General features: G+C 49.2%; 1 protein-coding gene and 1 long non-coding RNA gene across 5 annotated transcripts in view; both read left to right on the top strand.

Annotated features, from left to right (window-relative positions):
- Positions 1-27,183, top strand: part of LOC139677068 (uncharacterized) — a 143,752-nt gene that overhangs the window by 105,871 nt on the left and 10,698 nt on the right. The window lies entirely within an intron of this gene.
- On the top strand, positions 8,165-10,680 carry SOX2 (SRY-box transcription factor 2). Its single transcript, XM_071566326.1, has one exon. It carries the CDS (start codon positions 8,637-8,639, stop codon positions 9,582-9,584), a length of 948 nt encoding a protein of 315 aa, XP_071422427.1. The 5' UTR covers positions 8,165-8,636; the 3' UTR covers positions 9,585-10,680.

Below are 27,183 nucleotides of genomic sequence, written 5' to 3'. Positions count from 1 at the left end.
CTGTACTCGACCCCGCTCGGCTCCGGGCTCTCCGGGCCCCCCCGGTCCCTCCCGGTCCCCTCCGGGCTCCTCCTGCTCCTGCTCCGGGCGGGAGGCGGCGCCCCCTGTCGGCCGCGCGGGGGTGCCCGCGGGGAATTCTGCGGAAGAGACGCGCCCGCGGGCGGAGCGGGAGCGCCGGGACGAGATCAACGGCGAGGCAAGGAACCGGCGCATGGAAGTGTCTTGGAGTCGCTGGGGAGGGGGGGAAGGTTAAAGTAAGCGCGGTATGGTGCAAACAAGGTGAGCAGATAGCCCAGTCCAGGAACCACGGGCAGGGGAGCAGCCGACTCTGGCTTGTGCTGTTTGCTCTGTGGAGATACGAACATGAAAAAAAATTATTAAAATGCCACCGGTTTATTTCTAAGCAGAGCGTTCCATAAGCCTGGGTCTTATATATAAATGACGGTACGTGATGCTGTCCCGCACCCAGGCAGAGCAAGGATGCTGCTGCGGGACCACGCTGCCCCGACAGGCAGCGGGACATCCTCGAAAGAATACCTTTATTGGGAGCGTTAAGCACAAAAATAAGGATTAATTTTTCCTCATTCCCAATTTGGATGCTTCTGTGCTGTCAGCAAATGCCAGCCTTTCAGAAACTCGTGCTTGTATTTTCTTCCCAAGGTGTCTTAAATAAGTCAGTGTTGACAGGTGTTACTTGTGAGCAGACTTGAACGTTTCCTTTCCTTTAAGGAAAAATTTTCAAAATGGCATATGTTTAAACCCGAAGCAATAAAGTCGTCTCAATCCCCCGTGCCCAACCCCCCCCCTCCCCCCCCCAAAAAAGGAGTAAAATAAACACCCCCTCCCCCAATTCCTGGAAAAGGAAGAAGCGTTATCTTAAGAGAATGCCTGGAGTGCGTTTTTATTTCTTCGCTATGGAGATGACAGATTAAAAGAAACCTGGTGATATAAAACGATTAACCAAAATATGTGATGGGCTGCACTGTCACTAACTTTTTAGATGAATTCTCTACTTATTTTATAGGCATCCGCATAGCTCTGTGTAGTGCATTTAATGGCAGTATTTGCGAGTTGCGGTAATACCCAGCACGGTTTATGCGCCTTGTGTTAGAAGAGAAAGACTAATGGAAACCAAATTATTTCAGCTAAATTGGGGTTATTTTTTATCTCCTGTTGACAGCCTGGATGAAAGTCATAACGCCACAGTTTTTCTATAAAGGAACCCTATGGTTGTTGATCTTACAATAACTTTTCGCTTTAGAAATTATATTCGAATAGATTTTTATGAAGTATTATTGTTTGTCGCGCTGAATATACTTCTTTCATTCTTTCAGTTTGATCTCCACTCGACACTCCTAATAAGGCAATTCTGTAGTAAGAGCGCCCAAAATAAAGACATCGCATTTTCTATAAATAATAGCAAGAGCCCTGCACAGATTTCCTACAGAACGGAATTCCCAGATTTCCTTTACTGTTTCTTTAGTTAGCATGTGTTCGGTATATATCTCTGAAATTAAGCAAAAAAATACATCTCTATAGATCTGTCAATCTAGTTATAAACAGAGATATTATATGTCAATTACCACAGGAAACGGAAAAAATGCAGAGCGGTTGGTACACATGGTTTAACGTCAGGAGGCACTTTACAAAAAATGTAGTGACTCCTGCCGAAAGGTGAATGATTAACCCAGTTCTAGGAGAGGGGCTGTTAGTGCTCCCTTTAGAAACAGCAGTTGTGAGGGGGCTGTAAAGGCGTCGTAAACTCCCCCCTGAGAAAGATAGAAGTTGGCACATAAAGTCAAGGGTCCCGAGTGATCGGTTTAACTTAAATGAGGTTTTCCTGGGGGCTGAGTCCGTAACTCAGCTGCCCGGTTTTATTCCGCGGACTTTACTCAAGGGAGCAAATGCTGTAAATCTGGGATCGGGTCCCAGGCTTGGCAGACAGCTGGCATCAAGAAGGGGGTGTCAGCTCTGTGCTCAGCTAGCAGCAAGGGAGGGGTTAGCTCTGCTCTCGGTTTCGTTCATCTCCACTTGGAGGAAAAGTCCATTTATGTCTTTTGGAAGGAGTTTTTTTTTTGGATGCCGGCATTTCCTATATTCCTCTCTCGGGCGGTGGAAGGTGAGACTTGAAGAAACAAACCAGAAAAACAATGTCAAATGCCAATTCCCACTTCGCCTTTTCTTGCTTTCCCCTTCAGCCTATCCCGGTCACCTGCTGCCCTGAGTACCCGCAGCACTGCCCCTGCTGTCCCGTTGCTGGAGCAAGCCCAGCCCGTTGGCACCCTCCCTGGGTCTTTCTCCTCACATTCATCCGGACCCATCGGGAAGGCTTCCATAGGAATAGGCGGGATGTTTGGAGAAGCCCTGCTCAACAGTGATTTCCACAAAAAAATGTTGTGACACCCCTCCGACAGCTCCTCACACGACACCTCAACCCAGTAGTGTTAAAAATGGGTCTCAAGCGCTTGTCCTGCTGCCTCTGGTCGCACACAGGTCCGGGCCTCAACCAGGGAGGAGGATGTCGGGGAGTCAGACGGGCTCCCCTTTGCTGCCTTGAAGGAGCCCGAGGGCCCCTCGCTTCTCTCCTCTGCGCCCGGGCCTCCTCCGGCAAAGGTTCTTTCAGGTCTTCGGGTGGAGGGCAGTGGATAGACACATGGGAAGTGTTGTTATTATATATAGAACCGTCTCCTCGCTCCGATTAAGCGCCGTCTAAATATGAATTCACAGTACAGACAGCTAGTCTATAATTTGAATTAAAATCCTCCCAACGAGCCCGTCGCCGGAGAATTCTGAAATCACAAGCCTAAGTTGACACAATGAGCCATAGTGTCAATAAACCATGGGCGAGATGGAGAGATTGTCACTCCAGACCATAACAGTTCTGAAAGTGCCATTACCGTCTGTCCTGTCAATGAGATCCAAATTAAGGACTATGAGGAACAGCGAGATAAAAGTCACAGCCTTGGCTCCATTATGGGCGATCGTGTCAGTGATCTGAGAGAATCACTGCAAAGGACTTTAAAAAAAAAAAAAAAAAAAAGAAGTACTTTTCAAACCATGCCTCGGGATGCCAGGGTTTGAGGTGCGCTGAGAGAAGCAACCTTAAAGCACTCCGGGATGTGCCTCAGGCGTGCCCATTGAAAATGCCAGAGCTTCTTTGGGAAACGGTGTGAATTCAATGGAAGAGCCGGAATAATTCCATCAAATCTGTGCTTGGGCCAAAGAGGACTTCATTTGATTTGGGCGACACGTGTGATCCACGAACAGACACTTTTTTAGACCCTTATTTTCTTAAGTCAATACAAAGATGGTGAAGGGGAGAGAGGAAAATAAAATAGAAGCCTTAACTTTAGGAAAAGACAATACATTGGAGATAGCCCTTTCTAGGCATTAAGGCTTTGAGAGAGTGTCCCCAGACTCTCTCTCCTGCGAGCCTGAGAGAGTTAAGGGGACTTATTCAGGAATTGGAAACCTTCAATTCTGGATTTTTGTGGCTTTGTGGGTTTAAGCAAAGCAGTTAGCGTTCTTCAGGAGGGGTTTTGTGTTTAATATACATGAGTTCATTCAACTACAATGGGAAAAGAAAACGCATTTGTTCTTATAAAAGTAGGAAGGAAAGATAACTTTAAATAGACTGCCAAAAAGGATCCCGCTCGAGGGGGTTGCCTTCCCGCTAAAGTACCAATATTCAATTGTAATTTCACTCCGTTATATTGCGCAGTAATTCCTAAGTTTATCCTCACCACTGGTCTTGCTTTTCTGATTTATTTTTAAGGTCATGTAAGAAAAACTACGGGCTGCACTTACGCTCTTCTATGGGAAAGAAAACCTGGGAGTGTGTTTTTAGATGCAGAGCAAAAATCGCGGAGAGTTTGAGAAGGTTGTTGGCTATTTATGAAGAGTCTTGGAAGCCTGTTTGAACAATCGGCTTCTCTATTGGGAAACCTTTTGAAAGCGACTTCGAGAGGTGGTGTGTGCGAGTCGCCTTTTCTGCTGTTTATTGTATACGTTAAACTCCTTCCAGGATCCGAGTTTTATTTATTTTATTTTTTAATCTCCTTCTTCTAGCATTGGACAAAAGTGGAGCGGCTTCTTCCTATTTTGTTTCTCCCCCACCTTTGTTTTAACCTCTCAGCGGTGTGGTTTTCACGGCCCCAGCTCCGCAGCCCCGGTTCCAGCATGCGATGGTCGTCGGGAAGTGAGGTGGCAGCGGGGCCGCTCGGAGGGCACGGCGGGACCCCCTCCGCGGGCGGGCTGGGGTGAGATGGGCGGTGCGGGGGAGCCGCCCTCGCTGCCCCCCGCAACTCCCCGGTCGGCCTGGGCCCGGGCCGTGCGAGCGCACGTGTACTCGCCCTGCGCTTCCATTCGGGAGAAGGGGGATGAAAGGAGAGTCCGGGAGGACCGCAGGGCTCCCTCGGCATTCCCCGGCTTTCAAGGGTCCTTAGAGCCCTTGAATGAAATTATTGGGCGAAATGGGGTCTGGCGGGCCCAGCCGTGGCTCGCCCCCGCCTTCGTTTGTACGTGTAATGCCACTTCTGAGAGTGACAATCGGGCTACTTGCTGGACAGGCAGGGACAAAAGGGAGATTAAACCGTTTTAAATAATAATAAAAAATATCCAAAACGCAAGCAGAGTGGATTACACTTGCTGCGGCGCCTGGACTCCCCCCAGGTTCCCCTCACAGCCGCCCTCGGGCTTCGCAGGGCGGGTGGCCCCTGCCTCACTCGAGCTCGGCCCCACCAAACTTCCCAAGTTTCCCTCAGGTCGCTCTTTCTGGGCCCTGCGGGTCTCTGGCCATCGCCGTAGGACATACTTATTTGGTTGAGAACATCCTGAGTTTTTCCTACCTCGGGAGAGTGCAGAGGTTGGGGAAGGCGGCTCGGGCAGCAGGGCCCTCCGGCCCCTGCCCCTGTCCCTACCCACTCTAAAGGTGGCTTTTATTCTAGGGCATTCCAGAGTGTATCTCCGAAGTTTTCCTCGGCTTGCTACCGCGAACTCACCATGTGATTGATGACTGAAATTCCCAGGGGCTGAAGTATAGTTAGTGCATTAAAACTTCCCTGACGAACTTCGGCCCCTGAGCGTTGGGCTGCTACAGCATCAGAGGGGCGAGGGAAAATATATCTGCACATTTTCGTCTTTGCCTATTTTTTAATGTAATGAAATTAAAACTTTTGGAGCTCACAGTTGACATTTTGCAGAAAATTGAGTTATCAAGGCAGTAATTATTTCACAGGGAGATAAAACTCTCATAGCCCTAACTGTCAAATAGGGCCCTTTTCAGATTTTAATTACAAAATAAAATTAGTCTGCTCTTCCTCGGAAGGGTTTGTGAGTGGCTAAACAGAGCTTTCCCCAATACTGGTGGTCGTCAAACTCTGCTAATTAGCAATGCTGAGAAATTCCAGTTAACAAGGACATTCTCTAAGTCTCTGCAGGTTCCCTGCCGTTCGCCTTCATTTCCATAAGAAGATTAAGAGTGGAGGGGAACACACTCAAATGCAGATGCAGAAAAGAAGCGTTTTTAACAAGCATCATAATAGTAAGATGCTTGGCTAGTTCTCACCTAATTACTGCAAGTTAAACCTCTATTTGCAGCTAAGGACAAAAAAATGGAGCTGCAATCTCCTATCTCCACAAATCTTCTTAATAGTTTGGTTTAAATTGGTTACTAGTAGGTTCAGGAAAAAAAATTAATATGAAAATGTGTACATTCTTTCCAATACAGTTAACACGATAGGTTATATTCTTAGGGCTTTTAGAAAAATCGGCAAGTATTAGAACAATAAATACATGAAATCCAAATACTTAACATTCATTTTCTTTTTAAGACACTCATAACCTGGAAATAAGAGTGCGTGTGCCGCAGAGCCCATCACTGAGAACATTTGCAGCCTATTTGTTTAACGTAAGCACTTTTCATTTCCATAAATTATACCAAAGGCAACGATTTTTTAAATCCACTTAGATTATTCCGTCCCTCTGCAGGCCCCCCTTCCAATGTGGCTGTATTCTTAGAGAGCAGTGGTGTTATTATATAGTCATTAATATAGAAATTCAGGGACTATTTCTTTTCTTTTTCTGTTTGTTTGTTTGGTTGGTTTTTTATAGCCAGCTTCCCAGTCTGTCTCAGCTACCGCCCACCCGTGTGTGTACTCCTAAGCAAGCAAACCTCCATATCCAGAGGAAAGGCTCAAAATGCCCCAAAAGAGCCATCGTCCTCACCTTATTTCATGCAGTGCATTATTATGTATATATGACAGTTTATTGCATCGATAATTAAAAGCGTTAATTAAAATAGAGCCGTAAATACTCCCGATAACACAATTGTTAGGCATTTCCCATCCTTTATTCGTATGATAAAAGCAATTAGGAAAGAGCCAGGCCCCAAAAGGCCTTTGGCGAGCACAGGGCAGCCCACGCAGCTCTGGTCCTGCGTGGAGCCCTGGGCCGCGCACCCCACACACCTCCCGCAGCTACAGCCAGAGCAAAAATAACACTTTGCCTTCGCACCGCCAGCCCTCACTTATCAGTTCAGTACGATGAACAAGCACCACTGCCACCCACCCACACCCCTGTATTCAAAAAATCAAAAATAATTATTTCTAGAATTTTTTTAAAATAAAACTTTTATCAATTGCAGACCAAATGGAGAACAGTAAGAAGGTAAACAGACACAGTACCTTCAGGAGTATCTAGACAATCAGCATCTGGTTATACCCCACATCTCATAATTTGTGCCTATTTTTCGTCAGTTTAACCTATCACTTAGCCAGGGGTTATATATACATTTTCGAATTAAACACGTTGAACCCGATAGGATTTATTTGCATAATCCACGCGCAGAAAAGAAAGATGCGCCCTTGTTCGCTGGCAGGTGGTGGTTATTATTATTATTATTATTATTATTATTATTATTATTATTATTATTATTATTATTATTATTATTATATTTAGACGGGTGCAATTGCCCGTTCCCTTCCCCCCGACCCTCTCTCGGTGGCGCCTCTCCGCCCGGGGCGCGGCCGGGCCGGCAGGGGGCGCCACAGCGCCGCGGCTGAGCCCGTCGGGGCACCCCCTCTGCCCCGGCCCCGCACGGCCCCGCTCCGGGACCCCCGGCCCGGGGTCCCCCGCCGCCCCCCACCCGCTCGGGCTTCACGACCGAAAGGCGGAGCAGCCCCGTCGGGGCGGGGGAGCGCGGCCGTGGCTCCGAGTGTCTCCCCCCGCCCCGCTCTCGCGCTCCGCGTCCTCTCTCTCTCCCTCCTTCCTTTGTCGTCAAGTGCGGTTTAGCAACAAAGATCCCAACAAGAGAGTGGAAGTAAACTTAGCCGGGGCTTTGTGCGGTCCGTGTAGTGACAACAAGGGAAACAAAACTACCTATTTGTAGCGCTCGGCTGTCCTGCCTCCCCTCTCCCCGCATTCTCCCCCCCTTCCCTCGCCACCGGTACTGCGCCCACCCATCGCCACCCGCGCCCAGCCATGTGCGCGGGGTGATGGACTGAGCGAGCCCCGCACCCCTCCCCAGCTCCTGCAGAGCGGTCCCGGTTGCGCTTTGTCTTCTGCGGAGATGGCATGTGGGAGGCCTGTGTTTGCACTGGATAACCCATTCCTCCGAGGCCGGAGGTCGGGGTGGGAAGAGCTTGGCACTCTACGCCGCGGCCTCACGGAGCAGGGCCGGGGGGATGGCAGGGAGATGGGCACAGCCTCTGCCCGTGCTCTGCTGTGCAGATTTGGCTCCCTAGCGGCAAAAGGCAGCGTGGCCCGGCTGGGGACGCCGCTCTCACGGAGACCCCCCGGAGGTCGGCCTGGACGGGGCGAGCGCGGCACTCGCAGGGCCTCGCTCAGCCGGGCCGCCCCTCCGTCCCGAGGGGCGCTTGGAACGGTGGGTGGGGGCTGGGGACAAGGCGTTCCGCTCCCCTCACGGCTTCTCCTAGCCCCAAGCCAACACCAACTTAAAGAGAAAAAAAAAAAACAACAACACCACGTAGCAACAATGCTGTTTACCCACTTCCTCCAAAAGACGTGTGTGACCTGTTGCTGGAAGGGGAGATACAAAGGCTCCCAGTGGCCGCCCGGGCCGCCCCCGGGCCCGCCTCCCCGCCGAGCCGTCCCGGCGCGCCCAGCCCCCGCCCCGTTTCATGCAAAACCAGGGGAAGAGACTTGTCCTCAGTGGCGGAGCCGCCGAGCGCTGATTGGCCGGGGCGAACGCATTTATTGCCTGACAAGCCCCCATCACATGGATGGTTGTCTATTAACTTGTTCAAAAAAGTATCAGGAGTTGTCAAGGCAGAGAGAGAGAGTGTGTGTGTTTGCAAAAGGGGGTAAAGTAGTTTGCTGGCTCTTTAAGACCGAGGTGGAGAGAGAGAGAGAGAGAGAGCGGCAGGCAGAGAAAAGGGAAAAAGGAGGAAGAAGTTTTTTAAAATCAAGGCACCGGCGGTAATAATAGCAGTTATTAGCATTATTAATCCATCAGGGAAGAGGAAGATCCTGATCTTGATCCAAGTGTGGTTTTGGGGAGTCCCCCTCCCCCCTTTCCTACCCCTCCCTAGGAAAAAAAAAAAAGTCCGGCTTGGGACTCCGCTGCGGCTGCTCCTCGTTTCTCTGCTCAAGGCTGGTTCCAGGCAAAAGTAGTTTGAATGTACAACATGATGGAAACCGAGCTGAAACCTCCCGCCCCCCAGCAAACTTCGGGGGGAGGCACAGGCAACTCCAACTCGGCCGCCAACAACCAGAAGAACAGCCCGGACCGGGTCAAGCGTCCGATGAACGCGTTCATGGTGTGGTCCCGCGGGCAGCGCCGGAAAATGGCCCAGGAGAACCCGAAGATGCACAACTCCGAGATCAGCAAGAGGCTCGGGGCGGAGTGGAAACTTTTATCCGAGGCGGAAAAGAGACCCTTCATTGACGAAGCCAAGCGGCTCAGAGCTCTTCACATGAAGGAACACCCGGATTATAAATACCGACCCCGGAGGAAAACCAAGACCCTCATGAAGAAGGATAAGTACACATTGCCGGGGGGCTTACTGGCACCGGGTACCAATACCATGACGACTGGGGTAGGGGTTGGGGCCACCTTGGGAGCTGGGGTGAACCAGAGGATGGACAGTTACGCGCACATGAACGGCTGGACCAACGGAGGCTATGGGATGATGCAAGAGCAGCTCGGCTACCCGCAGCACCCGGGCTTGAACGCGCACAACGCGGCGCAGATGCAGCCCATGCACCGCTACGACGTGAGCGCCCTGCAGTACAACTCTATGACCAGCTCGCAGACTTACATGAACGGATCGCCTACCTACAGCATGTCCTACTCCCAGCAAGGGACCCCGGGCATGGCCCTGGGCTCCATGGGCTCGGTGGTCAAGACGGAATCCAGCTCCAGTCCCCCCGTAGTCACTTCCTCGTCTCATTCAAGGGCTCCTTGCCAAGCTGGGGACCTTCGGGACATGATCAGCATGTATCTACCAGGTGCTGAAGTACCAGAACCAGCTGCCCCAAGCAGACTTCATATGTCCCAACACTACCAGAGTGCACCTGTTCCTGGCACAGCCATTAATGGCACACTCCCTCTATCACATATGTAAGACAAAGGGGCCGGGGAGGGCGGGGAGGGGAGGGGGGGAAAGGAAAACTAAACAAAACAAACAACAAAAAAACTTTTATTAGAAATTCTGGACTTTTTTTTTGGACTATTTTTGTACAGAGAAAACTCCGGACGGGGGGTAGGGGTGGGGGTTGGGGGGTGAGAAATTAAACCGACAAGGAACTTGTATAGATCTCGAAGGGGAAGCAACTACACAAAACTTTTTAAAAGTTCTAGTGAAAACGGTAGGAACTTTGCAGAAAGTTTGCAAAAGTCTTTACCAATAATATTTAGAGCTAGACTCAAAAAGCGAAGAGGAAAATGTTTTAATATTTGCAGGCAACTTTTGTACAGTATTTATCAAAAGACACATGGCAATCAGAATGTCCATTGGTAATACAGAGAGAAGAAAAAAAACAAGCTCGTGAATTTGCCAATTATTTTTTAAAAGTAGAGTCTTCTTGGAGCATTGTGACTTTGGCAGCTGAATTCACAGTAGCTGCGAGAGGAGAGGAAATTAATTTACGGCATTTGGACATTTAAATTGTTTTAGAAATTGTACAAAAGACACAAAAAGGTAGGATGAGTACTTGCGAACCATGAGCTTGGTTTGCTGTATAAGGGCAAACGTTTAGATTGTACTAAATTTTTTCCTTTTCTCTCTCTTTTTTTTTTTTTTTTTTTTTTTTTTTTTACTTCTTGTTAAAAAGCAAAAATTGCCATGCAGGTTCACATGCCGTTTGTTAATTTATAATAACTTTTTGTTTCCAGACTTCATCCTGTTCAAAGAAAAGGAAAAAAAAAAAAAGAAAAGAAAAAAACCAACCTGAAATTATTGTGTTTGAAATATTTTCTTATGGTTTGTAATATTTCTGTAAATTTATTGTGATGATATTTTAAGTTCCTTTTTTTTTCTCCTCATTTTCCGTAGTTGTATTTTAAAGATTCGGCTCTGTATTATTTGAAATCAGTCTGCCGACAGTCCATGTATATATTTGAACTAATACCATCCTTATAACAGGTACATATTCAAGTTAAGTTTTTACTCCATTATGCACAGTTTGAGATAAATAAATTTTTGACATATGGACACTGAAGTTCCACTTGAGTCTTGGATTTATTTTTGTAATGCAAGATGTTTTTAAAATAATTCATGCAGTAAAAGGTATCACTGTAGCCAACCGAATACGATAAATAATGCAGCAATATATAAATATATATATATATATATATATATAATGCATTAATATTTTTATAGGTATGTATACAGAGAAAGTACAATAGCTTTAATGGAGTAGCTGCCTGTGCCTTCTTTCGCGGGGGACGGGAGTGCAGAATGAGAGGCTGTTTCACAGTTCCTTCCCTCCCGAGGTCGCGAGGTGCGGCAGGGTGCGGAGGTTCGGTCGCGGCTGCCTTTGACCACTTGTTGCCACCGGAGGGGCCGAGCAGGGGCTGGCGGGGCCGGCGGGAGCGGCGGGCCGGCCGCGGGCATTACCGGCGGCCTCCCGGCTGCCATGCGTTTCTCTCTTTTCCCAGCTGTGCCTCCCTCCTCTGGGGCAGGCAGAAGTAGAGCCGGCTTCCCACCACCGGGAACGTGAGCCCGGCCAGCCTGACGGGGCTGAGAGCTCCCCACGTCCTTTGTCCGCGACTTCCCAAACTTTACTCTTCTGGCTCCTGGGCCGCGCAGGAGGAGGTTAGAGGTGGGGGCGGGGGTGGGCTTGGCCCGGCAGAGGTAACAAACAACAAAAACCGAACAAACAAACAAAAACAGTGGAATGCCAGAGACTTTCACGTTTTACCACAGCTCTTTCTCGAATCCTATTTCTTAAATTGCCAGCGCGGTGTAGCCCCGTTTCGGACGCTCTCTGCAGCCGGCACAGCCCCAAAGAGAAGCGGTGGCGCCCGCCAAATAGGAGGAGAGATTCGCCATCCGTGCCAGGTAGAGTTTTACTTTGTACAGTCCTAAGAGCAGTTGCCGAGGACAGGGCCCCGCGTCGCTGCGCTGGCGGCCCTGGCCGGCGACAGGGCCCTCCGCCCCGGCCAGGGCAGGGCAAGGCAGGGGGCGATGGGCAGCAGAGCTGTGCACCCACTGCGGCAGCCCGTGTCCTCCGTCTGAAGCCCCAGCTTTAATTTGGCGCTGCTAACGCGGCTACAGTTTCCCTTGGGAAAGGTGAGAGATGGAGATGCAAATAATAATGATAAATAATAATAATTTTTAAAGGTCCTAAATTTGCGATTTGGAACACTGTGATTGCAAACTGGTCGTGTTTTCTGCTAGTGGCATGTGGTGCATGGCAAGGAAAGGATGTGATGGTTGATTTAGGCAAGGCACAAAGTCGGCACTCTGGAATGGGGCAAGTGTGGCTCAGCTTTTCTCTCTGGTATTTCTTGTCAGTCACTGGATTTCGCTTTAGCTCGGGAAGGAAGAAGGCTGGGTTAAAACGCACACACACACACACACACACACACACACAAAATTTACCTGGCTGGCTGTGGCTCTTTTTTTGGTAGTGCTATTTCTTAGGTTCAGTTCTGGCCTCCATCCTTGAAGCCTGGTGTCCAGATGAAAACTAACATTGACACACTAAGAGATGTGGAGATTTGCTCACTGTCTGGTTTTGTGTTTAGCTCTCTTTGTCCCTTTTACTTCTACCCTGTCGCAGTACTTGAGCAGGACAACCAGTTTTGCAGATTTTTCAACCTTTTCTATGTATTTCACGTTAATGCAACGAGCAAAACATTCTTTTATCGGAGCTGTGAGCGTTTGCAATGGATCTGGGGATTATTCACGTGGTAAAGAGCCTACAACCCCGTTCCTGCTCGCCTCGCTGAGAAAAGAAAACCAGGAATAAAAGGCCAATCGATATCACGATTCCATTTTAAAAAGCGAATCATAGCTAATTAACAGCAATAAAACCTGGCCCCTTTTTGAAGTGCTAACTAAAATATTCGAGGGGGGTATTTGGAAATGTTGGTCTTTTTACAATTCGCATAGAGAAGGCGAGCTAATACCATTAAACAAAAGGCACTAAGCCACATATTCAGGCTTAGTGAATTCAGCAACTTTTTATATGGGCAATTCGTTTAAGCTTAGATTTCGGAGTACGATGTGGAATATATGTGGTTGAAACCTGATATCCCTTGGACAGATTCCTTACATCCATCCATCCATCCATCCATCCATCCATCCATCCATCCATCCATCCGTCCGTCCGTCCATCCACCCATCCACCCATTTATCCGTTTAGAGAGGATAACCCAAAGCATTTTACACGTACAGCTGAACGGTTTTATTTTTAAAGTGTTACTTGGAGGAGCGCCATTGTCCACTGCTCATTTTAAATTCAACACATTCAATAACGCCATTTACACCTAAGCCATTATCCTGGGCACTTGTTTATAGCAGGTGAAATGTGTAGCAGAGCTCGTGGGTATGTTTTTATTTTGATTATTGAAGACCTTTGGGGCTTTCCATGGTTTCCCTTTCTCGAATTGTTGTCTTCTTTATAGCCAGGGTGATGCTCGGCCCAAGAGCACCAGTGTAATGTTTCCCTAACCTTCTACAGAGCCGAAATGAACCCAAGGATAAGATTATAGTTTCCCCTGTGATTTTTTACGGCTTTTTAAGTACTGGGGTGTTAAAATATTTTGTGGAACTGGAGAGGTAGATTAGCAGGGTTTCTTGCCAAAGCTGGGAAGCTGGTATTACAGACTGTCCCAGGGGGAAATCGCTCACATTAACCACTAAATGAATATTTGACAAGGGCTCATTCGGGGGTATTATTACTACAAACGGGTCCCTACTGGACTTTCTAAGGGTCAAAGAGCAATGGTTCAATTAATTATTTAGACTGTTAGTAGATTTGGTTGTAATAGCTGTACTTATTTCCTCAACCGACAGCTTCTTGCGGTGGGGGACCTGGGGAGAGGCTCTGCCTCGCAGACTCGGCTCTAGCCCTCGGGCGGGAGAGCGGCTACCGGTTGCCGTCAGACATTTCTTGGTCGAAAACACATTTTGATTCCTTGAGATGCCCACTGTTGCCGTGTGGGACATCAAGAATGGCGGTGATCCCCCAAGCAGCGTGTTCTCTCTGGGTATTAATTCCTCCTCATCCCCAACGGGCAGCAGACGTATATCTGCCTCCGAACTGAAGGTAGATAGCCCAGCAATTCAAGTAGTATATAATATAGGTCCCACTGAAAGAAAGAGGCCCATTACTGATAGGTGTGATTAGATACACTTCACCTATTTAAATCCTGATCTAACTCAAATACTAAAATGTGAAACTTACTTCGGTGCTTGTGAGATTTCATAGGATATATACAAAATGCTGACATTCAGATGGCAGGAGAGGTTCGTCTTTGCGTTTTTTAGCGCCAGCCAGCCTCGCCTGACACTGTAGTTTCAACATTTTTCTTGGGGGGGGGGGTGGAGAAAAGGGACGATTATTTTGTTTAATTTCTACAACAAACATGTTCGCAGTAGTAGATACTAAAAAAAAACCAACAAAAAAACCCCACAAAACAACAAAATAATGTTGGGAGTGTGCGATTAGGTGACAATAATATATGTTGAATGAATAAGAGATAAGCTGCAAGGGGGGAGAGGAAAGCAGTAATTACAAACCCAATTCATTCAGCTTTTCAGGACTTTTGTTGTGGGAGCTCCATTGACGGGCTTCGAGCTGCCAGTTTTCTCACATTAAAAAGAACTGATCAGCGCCTCAGGGGGACAAGGAACACCGCTTAACTGCATAGTGATGGGGTCCTCATTTAGAGCCATTACAACAGGAAAATTAAACAGAGCCTTTGTGTGCACCAGGTTTACTTTTCAATTGCTGACAGTTTATAGCTAACTGCTCAGAGATTGAAGTTTGATTGCGGTTTGATCACCTGCTAGTTAGCACCGCCGCTATTTTAGTTTTGGTGATTGAAACCAGTTTTTCTGACGATGCCAAGGGAAATTGCAAGAAGTTTGGTACTATTTTGCTTTTGAGGAACCAATTCACTTGGCGAGGACGTACAGCGCTGCAGTAAGTGTGGGGGTTAGTTCACTTGCGAACTGAAAAGAAAAGGAGCTCAGGGAGTGGGAATTCTCGGAGCTGCACGTTTGGCTGTGCGAGAGCGGGAGGGAGAGCTCTGTCGTCCGGGACGGCTCCGCGCCGAGGCCCGGCCAGCTCTGCGCGGGGACCGCAGCCGTGCTGTCCGCGCCGCTCCGGGCTCGGCGGAGCCTCCGCGCCGGCAGGTGAGGGCGGTGAAGCGAGGAAGAGGAAACAAAGCGAAACCCCGAACCTCGCTGGATGGTTTTGGAGCTTTGCTTTGGAGTTCGCAGCGGGTTTTCTGCGGCTGAGCCGAGTGTGAGAGTGCGACTGTGTGTGACTCTGTGTGTTTGTATCCGTGTGCGCCTGTGCGTGCAGGGGGAGGGAGCGCGCCGAAACAAGCTGTAATTTGTCATTATAATTTTAGCAGTATCGGAGGAGAGCCGGGCCCAGATCCTCATGGCACCGCAAGGATGGCCCATCCGTTCGGCCCGGCTCTCCCGCAGGAGCTGTCTGAGCCGCTGCGGACCTGCAGGCAGGAGCGCGGGAGGAGCCCGTGGGCGGGGGTCTCGCTCAGAGGTGGCCGCGGGGAGCGGAGCGAGGCCGGGCCAAAGAAGTTTCTTCAGGAATTTGTCTCTGGCCCCTCCGCTGGCGTGGAGTGCTGCCTCGCAGGACCTCTGCCATGTGGGCGAGAGCTTGCTCAGCGTGGCTTTTGTTGTTGTTGTTTTAATTCAACCCTTTTAAATTTGAGTGGTTTAGGGTTTCTATGTGTCTTGTTTGTGTTTTGTGCCCCCGTTCCTACCCCTTCCCTATCGAGAAAAGCCCTTCTCCCTCCCTTCTTCCCCTCCCTCCAAGTGTGTTTCAGACTCAAGTCACCGTGCGGGTATTCCAAGGAGGTTGGCTTTTTCAGACTCGGGAAGGTCCCCGAGGAGCACCCTCACAGGGCGAGGGACTGTCAGGCCGCTTCCGCGGGACGCGACGGAGCTCGATGGGGCCCAAGTAGCGATGCCGCCCTTTCCTAGAAACTCTTGGGGCAGCGGGAACCCAGGGGCGACCTGTCAGCCCCGGGGCACAGAGCTGGGCAGTTTCCTCTCGGCTCCTCACAGCTCGCCCGTCTCTCCGAAGCCCAGCAGCGGGCACTAGGCTGCTCCGGCCCCCGGCCGGGACGTTCCCCCGCTCCCGGGCAGGCGTCCGCTTTCCCGGGGGGGTGGGGAGCGGAGGGAAGGCCCGGCCCTCCTCGGCCTCCCCCGCCCCAGGTCCTCGGTGACCCGATCATGTCCACAGCAGTTAGGACTGATGACGTAATGTGGGCCCTTTTTTTTTTGCAGAAAGTCGTGATTGTGATTAACGGGAGGGGGATGGAGGTGGAGAGAGGGTAGAGGGAGGGAGTCCTGCAGGGTTCTGGGGTGAAACAAACCTGTGCAGAGGCTTTCCCACGGGAAGGCTCCGCAGGAGTGACTTGACACACCGATAAACTCACACTCACTCATGCACACTCACAACTCACACACATCCCAGACTGAGGGCCTGATCCTGCAAACCCGCCTCCCCTCCAATGGGAGGCTCCTGGCGCTGGGGAGGCCCGTCCGAGCAAGCCGAGCTTACTTGGGCGAGTAGGGACGCCCTGGGCCAGGACCGTCGTAGTCTTAGAACCAAATCCCGCAGGGCTCTGCAGGGCGGCCGGGCCGGGGCTCCGGGAGCGGGTCTGGGGCTCATCCCCACGCTGCCCCCAGCTGCAGGGCTCCGGTGCGGGTGCCACAGGAGAAGCTTTCCAACGTGTCCTTCTGGCATCGCTGGAAATGTTGGTTCCTTTAAGCTCTTACAAATTGCAAAAGTTGAGAAAGACAGAGAAATAATTAATGTATTAAAACAAGCAGCGAATTCCTCAGGAGGCACCTTATCAACTCCAGCCACACTGGCTTCATCCCTCCTCGTATGCTAATGCCCCGTGACGTCATCGGCGCCAGATTGAATGTGAATCAGTTATGAAATTATTAGTTTTAGCTTAAAAAGCAATCTGGCTCTCCCGCGAGTGGGCTTTGCGTTGTTGCGGGTTCTCTCCACGTGTCCTCCCCATGTTAATGCACACACAGTAGTTGCGACTTTCTTGTCACAGTTAATCAATATTTCCAAAGCACACACCTGAACAGGGGGTGATTTAAAGAAACGCATAGATTAACTGGGTCCCGTTTGTGAGACGGCTGTGTTTTCCTTATCGATACACACTTTACACCCGAAACCAGACAGTCGGATTTCTTCCTAATTTTCAGGTAGGCAAGAGCTCCTTGTCATTTATTCCTGTTAAGAACTCACAGAGGGGGTGTGATTCTTTGCCAGCGTCCGCGAAAAAATACCCAAGAGTGTTTGTTTTAACTCGCGATAGAGGAAAATGGGCCAGAAAGGGAGGCAATACATAAATTGTTTGCTTATTTGTTTCAAATAGAAAGACTTTTATTTGGAATTTTGTAAAGGAGAGAATCCCAGCAGTAGAGGGCCAAGGGACCTGAGCGGGGAACAATAGGAATTAACATGGTTTCAGTCGCTGAGGCCACTCTAATTAGATGTCTGGGTCCGGTGAGATCAAATACCTGAATCTAAACCCCTCGGCTCGGTTTCTTTCGCTTGCAAATGCTTCTGAAAAATGGTTCTTGGAGACACCAAGCTACCCCCAAATTCCCCGGAGTCCCTTTCGAAGAGTTTAGTCGATAACAACTTTCTCCACGGGTTAGGAGGACTGGCGCGCCCCCTCCCCGTGGTGGCCCCCGGCCCCGCCGCCCCTGCCCGTGCACCCTCGGTAACACCCCCCGCACCCTCCATCCTCCGCCCCCCCGCAATTGCTGGAGGACACTTTGGTCTCTTTGGTCGTTTCTTTCTCCTCGTCTCCCGAGTGCAGGCTGCTCTGCTACCATGAATTATGAATAAACTCTGTCCTGAAGAAACCCACCATCGGCCCCTCGCTCCGTTCCGGGGCTGCGGGGCCCCGGCACGGAGCTGCCTGGCCGTGGCCAGGGAGATTCACCGGCCTCAGGTCCCGCTTCCAGCAGCTCCCGAAGGAGGGAAAGAAGGAAAAAGAAAGACAGAAAGACGAAAAGAAAGAGAGAAAGAGAGAGAGTAAGAGAGAGAGAGAGTAAGAGAGAAAGAAAAAAGAAAGAAGAGAAAAAAGAAAAAGGAAAGAAAAAGAAAGGAAAGGAAAGAAAGAAAGGAAAGAAAAGAAAGAAAGAAAGAAAGAAAGAAAGAAAGAAAGAAAGAAAGAAAGAAAGAAAGAAAGAAAGAAAGAAAGAAAGAAAGAAAGAAAGAAAGAAAGAAAGAAAGAAAGAAAGAAAGAAAGAAAGAAAGAAAGAAAGAAAGAAAGAAAGAAAGAAAGAAAGAAAGAAGAAATGAAATGACGGAAGGAAGAAAAAGAAAGAAAAGTTGTAACGGGCTGAGAAGTGAGTTTTCTGACTGATGAAATCCAAAATGAGTGGCGAATATAAAGTATTGTAAGATTTCTTCCCTGCCTCCCCGGCACTGATTTGCAATACTTTTTTTTTTTTTTTGTGTGTGTGTGTTGGCTTGAAAAGCAGGAAGAAATGTAATGAATTGAGTGCTGTCAGAGATGTCTTCTCTGTTGATGTGGTGAATGGCAGTAGCTCCCTGATCCAGTGCAGGTGCAGTAGAGCTGGGGAATAAAAGAGGGGGGCTTTCTGTTCAGTGGAAAAAGCACATTCCCTACAATAGACCACACACTGCCAGCCAGCACGGCATCAGCTCACACTCTCAGACTTTTTTAGCCTCTTTCCACAGTCCTGAGCTCACAAAATGGCTATACATTAGCACTAGTTAGGGTTTGCTTTTAATGAACAGTTGTGACTCCTTTTGACCAACATTTAAATCTGCTGTGCTCTCTCTGAAGACAGGTCTGTTTTGATCAGAGAATTTTAAAAATGTCCCGTTTCCTCACAAGGCGGCTTATTCAGGGCCATCAGTTGCATTTGATTGCAAGTAAAAAAAGGCTCTCGATTAATAAAACGCATTTTTCAAGTGCTTCTAATGGGGAAAGTTTTATGCTGCTTTTTTAAAAATATATAATAAAGTGTTATGGGAAGGAGGAGAGACACTTTTTAAATTGAGGAGATGGTCTAATCCTATACACGATCGCATATTAATCTTGTTTAGAGATAACCTGTCTCCTTTTTGGGTCAATATATTATCTTTATACATGGATAAAAACTTCGGGCTCCTATTAATTCGGTCCAGATTTTCTTTTCCTTGCCTTATTTCCGTCATTTTTTTTTAACCTTTCCCCCTTCTCTTGACGATTTAATCAGAGGAAGGTAGATGGTTACAGTTGGTTACACAAGTTTTATTCGAAATTACTTCCAGAGCGAGGGCTCACTCCTCAGCCGAGGGGGCTGATTGATTTTGCCCCTCTCCGCCTCGCATTTGATGTGCCTCATCCTATCGCGGCCAAGCCAATGAGCCGAGATTTTCATGGCATCCCGGAGCAGCCCTTGCTGATTCTTCTTGCACCTAACCTGCAAGAAGTAGATTAAGCCCTTTTGGATATACTTGGTGATGCATTGCGCTGAGGAAAATTGCTCGGCGTTTGCTTATAGAAACCCATGTTAGTGTGAATGTTCTTTTTTTCTCCTAATCATGGTAACAAACAGCATCAGCTCCTGGAAAGGTTTGGCAAAGCCATTCTTGCCTGAGTACTGCTAAACAGGAGAAGCTGACAGCTAACCGGTTATTACCTGAATTCCGAGTAACCTCCAATCCCACGCCCACCCCCCAACCCCAGCTGATAACAAAACGTGTTGGGCAATAAATAACATTAGAACTAACAGGCAGATGCCGGTGGGTGCTTGGAGCACGTTTCCGGGGGTCAGATCTTGTCATCTCGCGCGTAAAAGAACGGACCTTGTCTACATGGGGGAGAAAAGATCATATCGATGCTCGCATGAAAAATACGTCTCGTTTACGCTTTGTTCGGAGTGTTCCGAAAGGGCCGGAGCATCATCACCTGACAGCGCCTTGTTTACTGCCAACAAGTTGGTGCTTCCCGAGCCCCAGCCTTCTCCCCGTGGCGACTTAATAATAAACGCAGGGAAGCTGGGGCTTTGCCGGGAGGTGCCGTCCCTGCGTGGATGGGGGCGCGGGGTTCCCGGCCCCGCCCGGGCAAGGGGCTGCGACCCGTCACTGGCTCCCCGCGCCACCGGACAGTCTTTGTGTCCCCCTGCTGCACACACCCATAATTAATCCTCCTTCTTACCGCTTACATTCCGGACCCAAGGGGCAACTCAAACCTATTTAGACCGCCTTGGTTGGTTGCACAAATTTAAGTGGCAAATGAGTTATAAACCTAATAACTGCTTTAATAAAAATAATTATTTGATTATGGCAGAGGAAATTTGCTGGAGTGCAGGGATGCGGCTGGGTTTGCGTTTTTGTGGTGGTGAGGTTCGCCTTTGGATCGAACTCAAACGCTTTTTAAATCATTAGTCTGGAGAAAAAATCCAATCCCAAAACAAAATAAAAACAAACAAAAAGCTCCCCAAAATCCAAATCCTAAAACGGACTTTACACGAACTTAAAAAAAAAATCATCCTGATTCGCGAGGAGCCGTGGAACATTTCCCGTGATATTCAGAAGGAGACCTAATTTGTAAACAGAAAAATCAATATAAGATTTGGATGGCTTTGAATTAATTGAAAACAGTCAACACGGCGGACCATTAATCACAAACGCTGGTACTTCTTTCACTTTTTTCCCGTTAAGGATGAAGTTTCTGCGTCTCTTTCAAGTGTATTTATGCTTCTGGTTTTACAAGAAAAAGTGAAGATACAACAAGAGCAGTCTCGTTGTCCTCTCTATACTTTTAACGCTAGCATATTGTTTGATTACTAATTCGAGTTAATATGATCTTTATGGCAACATAACAGTGGATAATTGGCCCTTTTTCTGAACAACAATGTAAATCACAATCGCTTTATTATTTAATAACGTCAAACGCTTCGTTGGATTGGCCCCGACAGAGAAGACCTTTTCTTTCTAGGCAGTGTTGTTGAGAAAGAACAATGCAGATCTAATTGTGGAGATTTCAGAAGTTGGCTCCTGTAAATGAACAGCTTAGATATGGAAGTTCCAGCAGATGTCTGCACTTTTCCCTGTGACAAACCTTGTAACCCCCCTTCCTCCCCCTCTGCCCCGTCCTTCCCCCTCCCCGACTTATTGAAGATTTTTTGTTCTCACATCCTAGCAACAACCTAAATCTTCCAGCCGCGAATACACCCCTTTCCCCTCGTTGCTATACAGCCCTCAGATGGCCGCCTTAAGCGTACACACCAAATTAGCGCTTGGCCCAAGGCGCGCTCGCCTCTCGCTCGCCCCATCAGCTGCGGGCTGAGGGGGTGTCGGGCCGGCGGGGGTAGCCGAGGGGACTTTGGGCTCTCGGCACTGCTGTTCGCCACCTCCTTGCCAACCCTGTAAACGCGACAGCGGCTTGTTTTGCAACAGTTTGGAGGCGACTGCAAGTTGCGCACGCCGTTATGTGGTAGGAGACATGTCAGGGCCTGCCAGTCCCGGGGGGGCGGCGCGATGGGCTCCCCGGCGGCGCCCCACTCTGTGCCACCCGCTGTCCTGGGGAGGCTCCTGCTTCTTCCCCCGTGGTCCGGCTCCACTGACCCAAACCCTCTCGCTGCATCGTGACATCAGTTGGAAGCCTTCCCCGAAGGGGGTACGGCTGCGGGGACAGGGCTCCAAGGGAGAAGTTGAACGACTTCTGGCAGAGAGGGTCGCGCACCTGAGCGCGTATCCGCTCTCCTGGTCCGATGCTCCAGCTGCGCGCTGCCGAGCGGAGCGCCCCGCGCTTTGGACGGTGCGCAGGTTTGTGCCCTGCGCTGGAGACGCCCTGCCTGGAATGGGCCGATCGGGGCAGCGAGACTTGCCCTCCTCCTCCCCTCCGGCCCCTCCGAGGACAGTTCCGCTAAGATGAGTTGATTTGGCAAATTTCTTCTGTGGGCACTGGCAGCACTGCGGGGCCCCTGCCGCATCCCAGCTCCCTCCGGCCCCAACAATGCGCGCTTTGCTGCGCCAGAAGGCCCCGTCATCGAAGGGGGATGGGGGGAAGGGAACGGGTAGAGCGATGGGTACCAGCCCTCTGCACAGCCAGCCCATCGTTACCAGGGATGTCAAGAGATGAGGCAGATACGCAGAATTTGGGATATTTTCTCTTTCCTTTAGTGTGGTTTTTTTAAAATATTTTTTCTCGACAAACTGAATCCTCTTGCACCGCCAGTGTGACGAATGCCCTTTTCTGCTCTCTCCTGGGGTGCTCCCACAGCTGCTTGGAGTAGGAGCCACCACGCCGCAGTGATGTGGATCCCCACTACTGTGCCTCGGGGGATGCCCCGACACCTCGCCCGCTCAGCAGGGCCGTCGGTGGTCACCAAACACCAGTGGTACCAGCGTCACACCTGCAATGGGTGGGGCGTTTGTTCGTTTGCAAGAACCGACTAGAGGGAAGTATTGAAAAGACTTGATCACTAAAATCACCCCAAAAAGAAATCCAGGTGGAGTGACTCGCCCTGCCTTCTGCAGTGGGAAGCGGTTGGTGAAGCCCTGTTGACCTTTGAGCTTTTTCTCCTCGAGTGGGTGGAAAATCTTGGGTTTTTTTTTTCTACCTTTCCCAGCTTGTTGTCTGTTTTGCAACTTTACTTTTCCCCGCTGACATCACCTGACGGGGAGAGCACCGCGCAAACTGGATGGTTCCCGTGGGAGTGCAAGGGGGAAGAAGCGGTGCAGTGGGAAGCGGAGGTCTCCAGGGCTGTCCCTACCGGCAGCCGCGGCCCCGAGGCGTGTCAAGGGTTAACCGTGCCCGCTCCCGGGTTTTGCGCAGCGATGGATGAAGTGGCGTGATTTCCCCCAAATGCCTTCACTAGGAGAGCGAGCTCCCAGAGTCCCGGGACCCAGAGGACCGGGCCGGGCCAGGGGGCGGCCCGGGCGGCCGCCACTCCCCCGCAATGAGCTCATTTCAATGTCTGCGTCTCCCGCAACTGTGAGAAAATCCGCCGGGACATCCCGCGTGCCGATGGTGCCTGGGCTGCCTCGGTCGTCCCGGTGACAGAGCCTAAGGGGAACTAGATAAATAAAGCAAAACTTCTCCCGGACCCGGCACATCGCGGGTTTCCGCGGGAGGGGGGGAACCACCCTCTCCACAACGCGTGTCGTTCAAGGGGCCGGGCTCCCTGAACACTCCCCTGGAACCGTGCGCGGGGTGGGGGCAGGGAGTGGTGGTGCAAAAGTGCCCGGGGACAGTCCGGGAGGGGGAAGGGAGCACTGAACAGCCCCACACTTATCAATAACAAGATGTATAAATATCAAAGTGAAGGAGCCCGAGTAAGTCTTTCTAGAAGCGGGGAGGAAGCTTAAGCAGATTTCTTTAATGGTGATTTGTAGCTCTGTAAGGGGCACGGATAGCAAATACCCTGCAGGTGCATGTTGTAACACTGCCATCCGGACTTTAATGTAGATTACTCTCCAACTCGTTTGATCGGTCCTTTGAAACCCTTTACAATTGCCTGTGACGAACCGCCAGTCTCAGGTTTTTTTTCTTTGAATAATGCCTTAAGGGTAAGTCCTCGGGGCTTTTAAAGATCTCCAGCACATTTTAAAAAAACACGTTAGATTTTTACTTTAGAGCGTGGGTCCATGTCTCTCAACTTGGGGCTGTTAACAAGCATCTTTTAAAACATTAATCATCTAATAACCATCAACCTTACTCTGGAAGGGTTCTTCTAAAGACCTCCAAACATTTCTGTATCATTTGGGATCATACTGGTTAAAATTTAGATGTCAAACAGCCCTTTCGTCCTGCTGAAGCCCTAGAGCTGCTGGGTCTTCGGTGTTTATGGACTCTCTGCTGGGTAAATCTGTGCTGAAGGCCTTTTCCCTGGCCATTGAGAGCCCCCCAGGGGTGGGTTTACAGAGCAAACCCGAAGAGTGATGCAGAGGAGAAGCCCAGTCTGGGGCCTCTGCTCCCTGCAGAACGTCCCGCATCCCCAGCCTGCCCTGGGACCTTCACCCGGTGCTGGTTGATGCCTTCTAACAAAGCGAGCGTTTGGGGGGACTTAAAAAAAAAGAAAGAAAACTAAAGAAAGCAAAACAAAAGAAGACGAGAGGACACAAAAATCCCGCAGATGCTTCCACTCCCTCCACAAATAGCGTTTAACCTTTAATATTTATTCGTTACTATTAATTCAAAAAATAATTACTGAACTTTTGGCCCTTCAACTTACACAAGCAGCACTTTGTTTCTCTAATATAAACTTCGGAGAAGGGATCCTCTGTATCAAACTAGGGATTTGAATTAAAGGCCCATTTGGGACACTTGAGACTACAAAGGGTTACACATAAATAAATGCCACATTTGCCTATTGCAAAAGTTTTCTCCGTCCTTTCTCAGTCACAACAGGGGAGGAAAAAGCCATCGTTTATTATCTAGCACTGGGCAGGAGCAGCCCCTACAGACTGTGCTCTTAGATTTGGCCGGCAGAAGAGAGACTCTTTTTTAGCACACACTACACCCCCCCCCCCCCAAACAGCAGCTCCTTTTGTTCTCCTGATCTCTTTCCCAATTTCAAGCTTCACTTGCAGATCCTAAGTTTGTTTGTTAATGACGCTATTACCATCTGTCTCGTCCTACTTTCCAAAAGATATAAATCTCCCTAGTTTCTTTGCCTACATTATCATTTAAGTGCCACCATAGCTGGAAGAAAAATATGCTTTCAAGGCTTCAAATTCTCTTGCACGGAGCAAGTTCCCCGAGAGCGGATCTGCCGCCCGCCCCGCCGGGCTGCGTGCCGCTTGGTAGGGATGCGGCGAAATGGATTTCACCTTGCAGCGATGCTGGGAAAGGGGGAGACAGCACGATTTAAGTTTTCCACCAGCAACTTAAGTGAATCTTTCGCCCCCCATCCCCCTTCGGTCCTTTTGTGGTTGTTTAATGCATCTGGCTACTTTGAACCGTTATCTTCAGCGGGGAGAGGGATGCCCGCCCGCCCGGCGGGAAGAGGGCAGGATGGGTCCTGCCCCTGGCAGGCTCCTGTTTGCCCTTACCCAGCGTGAACCCCCGTCTCTCAGACATAAGTGCATATTCCATACGTGCGAATAAACCTTTCCCACAGGCGTCGTACAGTAAAGGGAAGAAAAGTTTGGGCTCCTCTTAGTGCAAAGCGGTTGCAGATTTGAGTGCGTTTAAGCATAAAGGGACGGGGGGAGGGCGAGAAGGGGTGGGGGAAGGAGTTGGGTCGGTTTGTGTATGGGCTCTACAATGACTCTATTTATTCGCTGCAACCAGCCTGGGCAGATTGAATAGGCGAGAGAGACACGCAGCCTTCCCAACGCGTGGGCTTTGTGGGATCTAGTCCCCACTAGCAGATTTCGACTGCTAATTTCCCATTCTGCGGGGTCTCCTGCAAGGAGACACGGCAGTGCCCAGTAACTACGTCTCCCTCAGACACCGTCCATATTTCTAGTCCTTAACCTCTCCACATACAAGTTTAGCAATACGAGAAGTTTGAACATTTATCCTTTTTTGCTGGGTCTCTGGCACCGTTTCTTCGGGGGAAAAAATAAAAGCCAAACATTGTATTTGAATATATGTGTAGGTACATGCACACACACACAATATTGTCAGGTGAGGGAAAAGATACTCCTTTAATATGGGAAAGAAACTCAGGGATTTTTTTTTCCCCGAGTGATCTAATTGTTATAAGTAATTACGGATGAAAAGAAAACTCACTTATTATGCACTTCTAATACTGTGACTGCACAAGAGAGAAAGGGGGCAAAACCAGTGATTAATTAATATCACACTGGCGTAGCTATTTTCTCGCGAAAGGCCTTCCCCCCTCCCCCCCTCCCCGTCGCTCCTGCCGAGTTATCATTCCAGCTCGAGTCATGTGTAGTCAGGAAGGGATCTTGTTTATAAATTTATATGACGACCTTTTCTTTGTGTGTGCTCTAAAGTTGATATGGACAAATTGCAGAGGTATACAATTTAAGTAGATGCACTTTTAATCACTGATCATTAAAATGGTTATGTTAAATATACTCAATTACATGCATGACTTCACCCTAACAGTACTTTCTATTCTCCCAGCTGCTCACGTATTCCTTAACTATAGTCAGCAGAAGAAACTCGATTATGCTGAATCCATACATTTCTATGGATTTCATCAGCCTAATTAATGCTTCAGTGTGGTCCATGTGTCTGAATGGTCCCTTTGCTATTACTTGGGTAAGGAGGCAGTGCTGGAATGCAAAGGGTCTTTCTTTCAAAGATACCCGTGGGGGTCACTCTAGGACTCTAATGGCAAAGGTAGCAAGTGCTAAATAGCAGAAACATGCAGAGAAAGGGAAGGCAGCGATGTAAAAGAGACATTGATACTGTAGGTATGCCCAACAGGTCAGTGATGATAATTAAAACGCTTAAAGAAGAAAAGGTAAATGGAAAGCTTCCACAATTCGCAGCGTGCTTGGTTAAAAGCAAACGAACCAGCCCACTGAAACGCACCTCGCTGATCCTGACGGGGGCAAAAAAAAGTTGACAGCAAATTTTTAGGCTAAATAACTGCCAGGGCAGCCTCTTCTGCGAGCACAGCGTTTGAATGCCTAGTCCCTTCTCTAATTTTCTCGTTGTTGAAATGCAACCTGTCAGGGAGAGGATGCCCGCCCGGCCGGGCAGAGCGGGCGCTCCCACGCTGCCGGTCCTGGCACCACAGGGGCTTCCTGCAGTCCCCCGTCACTGCAGATGCACATGGAGCTGGGGGAAGCAGCTCTCCCCCTCCTCTCCCCAGCTTTCTTCCGAAATGAAGAAGCGATCAAAATGAATGGGATGTTGCAGCTTTAGGAGAAACAGCCAATGGCTGCTCTTATAAGACATCTTCCCATTTTAGCATTCAGCGGGATTAAAAGGCAAGAGCGCGTCCTGCTATTCCAGCAACATTTTAATCGGCGAGAAATGCATCGAGATTTTTTGTCGTCGTTGTTCCCACCTGTTGCAGTAGAAGACTATCTGACCACACCTTTCTCAGACTGCTGGGAAACGTGAGGGAAAACCAGAACTGTGGTCATCCATTGCACTGCCAAAAAAGGTGCTGATGGAGCCCGCATCTCTTCCCGGTTTCTCCACCAAGCAATCGACAACTCAATTGTCCTAACTTCGAGCCGATGCCTCGCTTCAGCCTTCATCCTTCAAGTGGAGAGAGGAAGCAGGGAAGATTTCAGATCTATAACCAAATTATAACCTAGGAATTTTGTGCTTGTCATGCTAATTTAATGACTTTTATAGTAAGTGTAGACTTTCTGTCTTTTGAAATTAGCTCTTCAAAACGCTTTGTGTAATGACAGGCACTAGACATAAGAGACAAATGCGCAAGCAATAGTGGGATAATAATCTGGCAAACACTGCGCCATTTAATATTAAAATGGAGAACAAAGTGCGTTAAATCTCAGCGTAGATGTACATCGTTATGTGATGCCACTAATTCACCCCTGGGCTCCAGAGGGACCCGAGATGGA

Source organism: Pithys albifrons, chromosome 11 (assembly GCF_047495875.1).
Source record: "Pithys albifrons albifrons isolate INPA30051 chromosome 11, PitAlb_v1, whole genome shotgun sequence".
NCBI lineage: Eukaryota > Metazoa > Chordata > Aves > Passeriformes > Thamnophilidae > Pithys > Pithys albifrons.
The sequence above is the reverse complement of the archived record's forward strand: the minus strand, read 5'-3'. Positions and strand labels throughout refer to the sequence as shown.